Source organism: Patagioenas fasciata, chromosome 2 (genome assembly GCF_037038585.1).
Source record: "Patagioenas fasciata isolate bPatFas1 chromosome 2, bPatFas1.hap1, whole genome shotgun sequence".
In the NCBI taxonomy this organism is placed as follows: Eukaryota; Metazoa; Chordata; class Aves; order Columbiformes; family Columbidae; genus Patagioenas; species Patagioenas fasciata.
In genome coordinates this window covers 150268405-150278831 of record NC_092521.1, presented here as the reverse complement: position 1 = coordinate 150278831, position 10427 = coordinate 150268405, and the positions used below count along the sequence as shown (strand labels likewise).

General features: G+C 44.7%; 1 protein-coding gene across 1 annotated transcript; it reads right to left on the bottom strand.

The window, feature by feature from the left end:
* Positions 1 to 328: 328 nt before the first annotated feature.
* Positions 329 to 3063, bottom strand: OTUD1 (OTU deubiquitinase 1). The gene has a single exon (XM_065832874.2). The coding sequence runs from the start codon at positions 2851 to 2853 to the stop codon at positions 1540 to 1542; it is 1314 nt and encodes a 437-aa protein (XP_065688946.1). The 5' UTR covers positions 2854 to 3063; the 3' UTR covers positions 329 to 1539.
* Between the last annotated feature and the right edge of the window lie 7364 nt (positions 3064 to 10427).

Sequence of the window (10427 nt, the reverse complement as noted above, 5' to 3'; positions counted from 1 at the left end):
CAGAGCTGGTTCATCACAACCAGCCAGGCACCCAAAGGAACCCATCTCCTAAGGCATAACACACAAAAATGTTTCTCACTGGCAAAAACATGGTAAGATCTTTTGCAATTATACAAGAATTACAGCTACTCCATTGTCTTTAAATGCTTTTCCTTCACATATTCAGAGACACCAGAATTACCAGTGGTTCACGTCTGTGAAGTAGTATGCCTCTTCTTCCCACCTAAGGAAACTAAGGCAGAGGAGCTAAATAAAGGGCCTTGGGAACCCAACAGCAGTTCTTCACTACAACAAGAATACAAAGTGTAGAAAAAAAAAAACAGACAAGTAAAATTATATTCTTTATTCATTCCATTTTAGCAGTGAATATTCCTATTATACAAATACAGTATAAATCCCAAAAATCACAATATATTACAAAATAAAAAAGTACAAACTGCATTACTTAATAAATATATCTAACAGGTTAATCAGAAAGTAGAAGAGACAGAACTTAGATTGGAAACATTTAAATGTTTGACCCAGCAAACCATACAAATCTCAGTTTAAATACTTTTTCTTTTAAACCATAGTGTAAAACGCCATTCCCGATGTCTTAATTAGCAAATGTCAAGTGAATAAAACGTTGTGATCAGATAATGTTTTGTTGGTGCAACAACAGTGCCAAAAAAAAGAAGCAGGGCTTACACAAAAAACACCATAACCCCAGAAACCAGAACACAAACACCGAGGTGCAGCCAAGGCAATTATTGCCAAAGCAGGAGACTATTATCTAGTCACAACATTCTATTGCAAGTTAATATTCTGTTATTACAGATAAATAATATAAATGGAGCAGAGGGTGAGCCAACAAGGCAACAAGAGGCCAGTTTATTCAAAACAATAATTAAATACAGAAGAGTCAATTGCTCCCTGTACTCTTCATCTCTAGCTGCATTCCAACTGGCTCAAAGGACCTGTTCTGTGCTCCAGGCAGAGAAAGCAACTGTTTTGAAAAGCGGTCAGTTCATAATTTGCTGCACTTTCACAAAAACCATTGTTTTAGTTTTGCAAAAAGGTACCCACACTGCTTCCATCAACTAGAGAGGGTCAGTTTGACATCAACTTCATCTGGTAAAAATATAAGGTTTATGGGTAAAAAACACAGCAAAAAATAGCTGTTACATCATAAGCCTTATTTACAAAAACTGGTTACAAACGTTTTTGGCTGTACAGCTGAAAGCCAGATACTAATGTAAGATGTAGAGGATGGAGGTAACAGTTTAAAAATATTGTGCAAAAAATACATTCTTATAGAAAATAGAGACAGTGTAGAGGGAAGACACAAACATACACGAAGAATCTGCCTGCAAATAATCTGAGGCCAAGTTTTTACAACAGAATATTACAAACATGTTTGTATTTATCCCCCGCAATCTACAGTCCTTGTCCATCTGGGGTGCTGCTGCTTCATTAAGGTTTAAGGCATCACCATCACAGCCAGCACACCTTCTGTCTCTGTCCCTGCAACAAAGCTCCCAGCCTGCAGCCCAGGTGGTCTCAAGAGCAAGCATTCTGCTCAATGTACATCTTGGACAAGGACACTGCCATGGACTTGGCCAGCTCCTCATCCCGTCTGCGCTGTACCTGAGTCTGTCTGCACCACGCCTCGTACTCTGGGTTGGGGCACACACGGTCCAGCACAGCATCGTAGTGCCCATTGCTAAGCCAGCTCAGCCAGATACTGGGCCGTGTCGGGTCCTCGGGCCCCAGGTAGTGAACCATGGTGGAAACGGTGGGGCTCTCGGGCCGGCCGCCCGTGGTGAGGTGGATGTTCACGTTCAGCATTTGCCCCATGGCCAGCAGCTCCGGGTAGCCAGCCCAGGCCCCGTCCTGGGCAGCGCCGATGAGGAACTCGCCCACGTCGCCCTCGATGATGGGGTTGAAGTGGTCCAGGTGGTCGGCGATGTAGTGCACGGTCTGCTCACGGAGCTCGCTGTGCAGCCGCTGGTCCCCGTACACCGCCTTGCAGACGGCGCGGTAGAGGCAGTTCCCGTCGGGGATGATGTGGAAGCGGAACCGGCCCTTCTGCCGCAGGTACTTGTCCTGCTTCTCCACCTCGGCCAGGTACAGCGCCAGCTTCTCGCTGCGCTCCGGCCTGCTGCCCGGCCCCCTGCGCGCATCGGGACCGGCTCCGTCCTCCTCCTCCTCTCCGGGCGAGGGCCCGGCGCTGGGCTGAGCCTGGCTTCCCTCCGCGGGGCGACAGCCGGGGACCAGCCCGGGCTGGGCGCCGGCGGCCGCCGCCTGCAGCGCCTGGCAGTGCTCGCTGAGGCGCAGGCTGCGGTTGCTGGGCTCCTCAGCGGGCGGCGGCAAAGCGGCGGCCTCGCCGTCCCCCCCAGCCTGCCGCATGCTCTCCAGGATGCCCTCCAGCCAAGCGCGGCTGCGGGGCGAGGCCGGCACCAGCTCGCCGGGGGCCTCGGTTCGCTGCACGATGCGGATGGGCACGACCCGCTCCAGCGGCCGGCGGCGGCCCACGGTGACCTGCGCGCAGGAGCTGTACTGCGGGCCGCCGGCCGGCCGGCTGCCGGGCCCCGCCGCGGGGCCGCTCGGCATCACCTCCAGGCAGGAGGAGAAAGCGGGCATGGCGGCGGCGCTGCTGCTGCTTCCACCCCCGGGAACAAAGCTGTCCTTTGCGGGGCTCTCAGCGGTCGGGCTCGGGCCCGCGGCGTCGGCGGCGCTCGCTGCCTCCGCGGAGGAGGGTCCCGGCGACAGGGAGACCTTGAAGACACCGGCCGCGCTCGGCGGTGCTGGGGCGGCTGTTGCGGCCGTCGCGCCCGCCGGGTAGTGGGTGATCACGGAGCTGTAGAGCTGCATCCTCGGCTCCCCGCGGGCGGCGCTTTATAGGCGGCGCCGTCGGGGCCGGGGCGGGGAGCGACGGCGGGGGCCGCGCTGGGGCTGCCTGAGGGGATGAGCCGCCCGGGTAAAAATAAACAACGGCATCACCCCCGCCGCCCCGCCCCTGCGCGCCGCTGCCGGCCGGGCCCCGCGGCGGTGGCAATTCCGACTGCGCCACCAGCGCCGCGCGGCCCCGCCGCCCTCCGCGGGCGCGCGCGGCCGAGCGCCCAGGCCCTTCTGGAAGCTGCTGGCGGAGGCCGGGCCGGGGCGGGGCCGCGCCCGTGTTTACCTCAGCGCCCGGGCACGCTGGAATGCGGGGGGCGGGTTCGAGTCTGTGACCTCACCGGGTGCCGCCCGCCCCCTGGCGGAAGGGGACGCGCGGCGGTTCGTCTTTCAGCGGCGTCGGGCCCGGGGGTTCCGCTCCCGCGAATCCTGGGGAGGGCCTGGCGTGAACTGGGCTCTTGGATGTGGGAGCGGCTTCCCTCATCTGCTTCAGCCCCGCTGCCTGCGAGCCGGTGCCGGGGAATTCGCGCTCCGTAGCCGAGGCTGTGGCGGGGCTGCCGGAGGGAGGCGCGGGAGGCGGTGGGGCGGTGGGAACGGGAGCCTGAGCCTGAGGGATGTTTCGGAGAGAAGGGCCTGCTCGGCCATGGCGGCACGGCAGTGCTGCTGCGCTGGGCTCGGTACTGACTGTGGGACGGTTTGATAACGGGACGTTATCAGACACCTGCACTCGTGTTCTCGGGGCCGACCTGGGAAGTGCCGCAGAAAGTGGCGGCAGCAATTTCTCATGAGACAATTTGTCAGCCAGACAGTGTGATATTTACACTTGACCATCAAGTATAAATCATTTGAGTTGATGGGCCTACAGTTGAGTGTGTTGTATCCATGTTATTGTTGACAAGGAACAGTGCTTCTGTCTGCATATAATCAATGTCATGATTCATAATTTGTAATAATATTCATTAGTTTTCTGACAATCACTGGCACAAGCTGCTATTTGTCCACCTGTAATCCTACTTCACAAAACGTAGTGCATGTGTGCATTAAAAATATGATATTAATCATCACAAAATAACAGGAGAGACCAGATTTGAAATGTAGGTCTTGCAAAGATCATGGATAATTGGTTTATTAATGCCTGAGGTGTCTTTAAATTGAGCTATGTCTTTTAGCCTTAGCTGTGGTATAAATAAAATCGTATCTCATGCTTTGTCCGTGAACGATGACATTATCTGTACACACTGGATTTGATTATGTTCTGACAGGCATGCTGACAAAGAAGCACTAGTTTACACTATGATCAAATGTTAACACAGTCATTCCTACCAAAATGGAAAATAAATTTTAAAAAAGGTATTGATATATGTAATTTCAGAGTAATATTTTTTAAATGTTCTGGATTCCATCCCATAGTCCCAAATATTTTTGGAAAAGCTTTAGGAATCCAGGCAGATTGCAGAACTTTAAAAAAAAAAAAAAAAAACACCACTCTATTTTGATATTTATTTTTTGAAATCTTTCTTTTACTTGTTCCATTTACATTAATTAAAAACACATAACTAAAAGGATCACTTGCAACAGACTGCACTGTTGAACATAATTGTTTCTTTGGAGCCTTGGTTGTCTTTTGGATCCATGTCCAGGGATCTTTAATCTCTCCAGCTGATTCCCAGGGGTGCCAGTAACACAATATGGAATTTCATTCTCTTTAGAAAGAAAACATGTTCTGATCCTCTCGCTAACTTGGCGTGTTGAAGGAAAAATGCTGAAATCCTTCATGCTCAAAACTGGATATTTATGTGAATGGTGTTGACATCCACCTTTTTTATTTTAGATAAAATACAGCAGCTAATTCCATGCATTACTGGGAACCTCTTAATAAAAATTTATAATCATTATATTGTCTCCAAAATGGAAATGTAAGAGGTGTGTGAATCAAAGAGATATGAATCAAAGCCCAGATGTCCTGACTTACCTGCTACAGCCAGAAAGTTGATATCTTTAGAACAAATGGTGATGGGCATTAGGCAGGAGAATTTCTGGCAGCCTGTTGCAGGGAGATAAGATATTACAACTGCTCTGAAATTACAGAGTGACTCTTGTATTTCAGAATGTTCAGAACTTTGTTTTAAATATAGCTTGTGAGATCAGTCAGTGAGTCTTTATTTCTGGACTAATCATTGCTTAGAGAGGAATATATATTGATCAGATAGCGGTAAACTGAAATCTCTCCTTGAAATTAAGGCTTGGAGCAAAGGAAAGATTTCTGTTTAGTTTTACTTCTTAGTCAAAACTGGACAAGGTGTATTTCCAAGTTAAAATGTGTATATTCATAAGTGATTTAATGTAAAATCACTGGAAGATGCCCCCTCCTAGGGGGTTTCAAGTGTGCCAGTGGGTTTGTTCATTGTTATTATGATACAAGATGTACATTACTTTATGCTCACCAGCCTTCTGCCTACTTTTTTTTTTTTAGTTTAAATAAGGTATCTCTGTGGTTTTGCTTAGTGAATTGCTCTGTCCAGTAGTAAATGCCAGAGCTGGCTACAGGATAGTGGATTTAAGGTCTTAAACAATCTGATAACAGAGAGAGAGAGCGATAAAGAGGCAATTTTTACTGTTACGAGAGTAGTGGGTGGATCCAGCAGAATAAGAGCACTCCTGTTATGAGTGCTGCATTTTGAATACTCAGTACTGCAGTTTCTGCTAGAATATTACAGAAACTTTCACTAATGACTGCTCTGCCTCTCTAAAACCATAGGTTATTTGGAACAGTACTACATTAATGGATGCACAGCTGTTTAATTTTGACTGTTGGTTACAATAAGGTACAACACTTGCGGTGCTTCATTTAAGAAAGGAAACATTTGTTACGTAAACCCAAATTACTATCATGTTGGTTTTCTGATGCTCTGCTATAGCACAGTCTAGACAAAAAAACTTGTTTTTCTACGAACAAAAATCCAAGGAGTATCCTGAAATACGTGCTAAATATGCCATCAGTTTTTGGTACAGGTAGCAGATAGATTGTTCTTTTATTCTCTTTTCATTTATAAATAGATATAATGTCTATCCTATGTTTTCAGTTAAAATGCACATAGTAAGCTTGCTAATAAGGTTAAAATACAATCAAAATCTGTTACTAGGTAACTGAGAGACACAACAAACATTTATACCACTGTCTTAGTGTTTTAATGTATTTATTACCTCCCATGTGAAGGAAATGGAAAGAGAAGCTCACCTTGGTGTGGCTACCCATATTGTTATTAAATACTGACAATATAATGTAACCAACATTTTCCATAGCTGAGCACCCCAAGTTGGTCACAGGTACTTGGCCTGGGGGCAATCCAGGCTCTCTGGGTGATCAGTGACAAAAATCCCACTGAACTGCTGTAGCACGAGCATTTCAAGGCTTTCACATAAGCAGTTACCAGAAATCAGCACTTACCTAAAAGGTCATTTTCTTAGGTATCTGATACCTGGGTTTAACAATAACAGCCTAAACTGTGGTCTGCTCCAGAGAGGAATGGTTAAGTGCCATGAATGTAGTTCTTGTGAAAAAGAGATTTCAAGGGAGAATTTGAATGTCTTCAGTGTAAGGCTGTCTACAAAAGCCAGGGACACGTGCTTGTGCCTTAAGTGCCTTTTGCTACCAGAATATGGATTTTGCTCTTTCTCTGAGCTGCATATATTCTCTGAGCTGCATATAGAGCTGCTGTTGATTTCTGGGGAAAACTAACCGTTGCTTTAGTGTCTCCTGCATAAAACATGACACGCCGATTGCTTCCAGAATATTCCTGCATTTGCCACTTCTGTCACTTCTGCCTGCATGTTGTGGCCTCACAGGCACTGGAGGAGTTGGGAAAGTGCGAAGAACACAGCATGGAGATGCCTTTCCCCATCTTCCATAGACTGATATTCCTGGGCTTCTGGTTCATCCATTACAGGGTAATGGGCAGTGCTTTTTCTAATACAGAATAGATCTGGAAACAATCTCTGTAGTAATACAGTGTAAACATCTCCTGTGGTTAAAGTTTCTCCTGACTATTATCACTGGTTACGCTGCACATTCCAGGAATTGTTTAGATTGTTTAGAAGGCAAACCACGATCACACAAACAGCTGTGGAACAACAGTGGCATTCACTGACGTAAAGCTAGATGTCTGAGAGTGGAACTACTTTTAACTTTAATGTGTAATGGATACATGATTCTCATAGAAGGAACAAGTTAATTACATCACCAGGAACATTTGTTAGTGAAGGAGGGAGGAGAAGGTAGCTTAAACAGATGTATTGAATGACACTGAATAAGCATTTCCACTGCTTTTTTTTTTTTATGCTAACATAGCAGCCCTTCAGCCAAAGATATTTTTCACTGAAGTATTTAATGAATTAATAGCTCTTTGTATGTACTTTAAAAATGAAATGTTTACTTTTTATTAATAATTTGAAGTCCTATATCAAGGACAAAATTAAAAAATCAACAGAAAATGTATATATCAAGGATATTCCAATACAGGGAAAAAATACATATAAGCTAGACCTAGAAAGAACTTCCTGAATAATCAGTTTTATTGTCTGTTACCTGCAGGTGATCATATAATATCATTCCATTCCTTTCATAAAATTACCAAGTTGCAGGTGAATTATTCAGAGTATAGTTAATGAACCTATCAAGATGTCACAAGCCAACAGCACTGCCAAAAGAACCAGTTCTGCTGTTTCCAACTCCCTGTCTCTTTTTTCTTCTCCTAGCACCAGCTGCCTTGTGATGGCTTCAGTGTTGGTATTAACTAGACTACCTACTTCATTCAACCCTAAATGTACCACTAACACAAAAAGAAGAGAAAGTGTATCCACACTCACTTCTGAGGTGTGAATATGCTGCATAGAACAAGGTCTGTGTCTCAGAAAGCATTGCCTCATGATTGTTCAGATTCTGCTCTCCAGTCACATTAAAATCTTATTAAAATCCTATGCACTGTATGGGTGCACTAGTCATTAGAGTTGTAACCCACGCTATGACATCATGTGGCAAGAGTTCATGGAAAAAGGGCTGTTGGTGATAGATATAGACATTTGTTCATATCTCAAGGTCTCAGGTGGTATCCCACTTGATAAGCGAGTCTCTGAATGTGTGCGATGATGCTGCTCAAGTCTCTCATTTCTGCTTAGAAGTGTAGACAGCATATGTGGTGGTCATTGTGCATAAAGCATTAAGATGCTACAGAAAAAAAAAGTGACCTACACTGCTGTTTTATCTGACACACACACAAAAAGAGTGGTAATAATATGATATAAACAAGATTTATAACACGTATGACATTTAGAAAGGGTTATCTTCTCTAGTTTGGTAAACCTGACAAGATATTAAAGTGTTTACGGTGTCTATATTTTGTTATCAGTTATGGGAAATTAAGTAGTTGCTTTCCCTTTCATGTTGGTTAACAACTAATTCAGGGTAGAGGAAGGTAGCTCTTTTGGCAAATACCAAGAACAGAACAGAGTTCTGGCAAGGACAGACTGTGAAGGAGGTAGGGGAAGTGGGCAACACAGGAACAGCAGAAGCAGGAAACTGCCACTCACAATTACAGGAATATTATTAATAGATTAATCTTGATAAAAACTGTAAGTGTAAAATAACTGTGGTAGAAAAGAAGGTGCAATACTACTTACTCCTGAAATGAAGAAATACTCCAGTGAGGTGACAAGCAGCCATCACTTCCGTGTGTGGCCCCACAATGGAAAGGCTTTGGAAAGTGAGACTGATGTGATCACAGAACCACAGAATCACAGAATGTTAGGGAGTGGAAGGGACCTCAAAAGATCATCCAGTCCAATCCCCCTGCTGGAGCAGGAACACCTACATGAGGTTACACAGGAAAGCATTCAGGCGCATGCCATCCCCTCTCTTCTTTGCAGCCTTGCAATGCACAGATTTTCCCACTCTCCCCCATCAGTAAGCAGCAGGAGGAGGAATCACCACTTCACAGAGAGAGGCAAGTATAGCACAAAACCACATTTTGCCATTAGTGTTTTGAGAGTCACGGAACAGCACATGATTACATTAACCAGCTTTGTTGTTCCACTGCCAAGTCCTTCCTGTGGGAAAGGGCTGTGGTTATGTGCTACACAACCCGCTCAGCAAGTCGTGTCCTCGCCCTGATGAAATGTAGGCAGAGAACTTACCTCATCACAATTAAATACCTGCTCTGTTTCCATCCACGTTGCAGCGCTAACTGTGACGGCAAGGTCAGATCACAGCTATTTAACTCCACTGTCTAATGAGAAAAAATAACGCAGGTAGAGCCATTAGAGAGGAGGTATGACATCAGTTTGTCCTGACTGCTGTCCTACTCATCTGTGTCAATGATTAAACCTAAGTGTATGGTGTGGAATTGTTTTTCTGATTTAACAAACATTTTCAAAGTTCTCATTTGAGAGTTTCCATATTTATTCAAGCATAATTGAAATATTGACATTTTTATAAAGAAGTACTAGTTATAAATTACATTATCCACACATGAAAATGTAAACATTCTTCAAATTGTGATTTATATGCAAGGACAATTTTATGAAAATTAAGCATTAATCAATTAGTAATTCAGAGCAAGAATCCCAAATATAATCAATTTACTGTATCAGACCTGCACCCTTCAACTGAACAGAGGTTTTTGTGCATATCTATCTGAATTTGATATAAAATAACTACAGGAAAGTAGTATATCTAATAGTGCTGTATCTAAATAAAGTTTCTGATACTAGATAGTATGAGCCATGAGCAAACCAATGAAGACAGGGATTAGAACAAGAAATAAAAGGTAGAGATGGGCCTGGCTAGGGGAAAGACAACAGAAGAGAACTTAAAGGAATCATTACACTGAAAGAAACCTGCTTGTGGAGTTCTTTAAAGATCTGTCTTGGAACTGACTTCAATGTTTTTATTAATTACTCTGGCACTTAATGTGCTACTGGCTTTCAGGAATGACTCAGAGCTGAGCAGCACTTCTACAATAAAGATTCTTGAAACATCATACAGTAAATCTCTGAAGACCAGAGATGGAACTATGTGTGTGACTAGATGTCAAATGAAAGACCATCCACCTGGTGGCAGGTCAGTATTGCTGCTCTTAGCAGAATCTCATCTGTGGGAAACCATCAGGAGAGGAGAAGGACGCACACATGCTATTCAGCTGCAGAATCAGTGTCATTTCTGATGTGATGTAGCTTTCAAAAGGACAAATAAGATCCTAGAATATAGCAGGTGAGAATGTATCCAAAATAAGTGTTTATTGTAGGAAAGACTTGTGAGGCTTCATCTGGAATACCATATGCATTTCTGGTCAACGTTGCTCAAGGATGTTGAACTTTGACTGGAATGTGAGCAAAGGGGAATCAAAATGATCAGGGCACTGGTGACTGCCTAACAAGAGGACACTAACTATTCTTGGCTTGCTTTATCTAATGAAACTTGAGAAGGGATCTCTATAAATATATCACAGATGAAATACTAGGGAGTGAGAGGAGCTCATTAGGTTAAAGGGCAGCGT

Coding starts and splice junctions, on each gene's coding strand:
- OTUD1 (XM_065832874.2), bottom strand. CDS start 2,853: ATGCAGCTCTACAGCTCCGTGATCACCCACTACCCGGCGGGCGCGACG.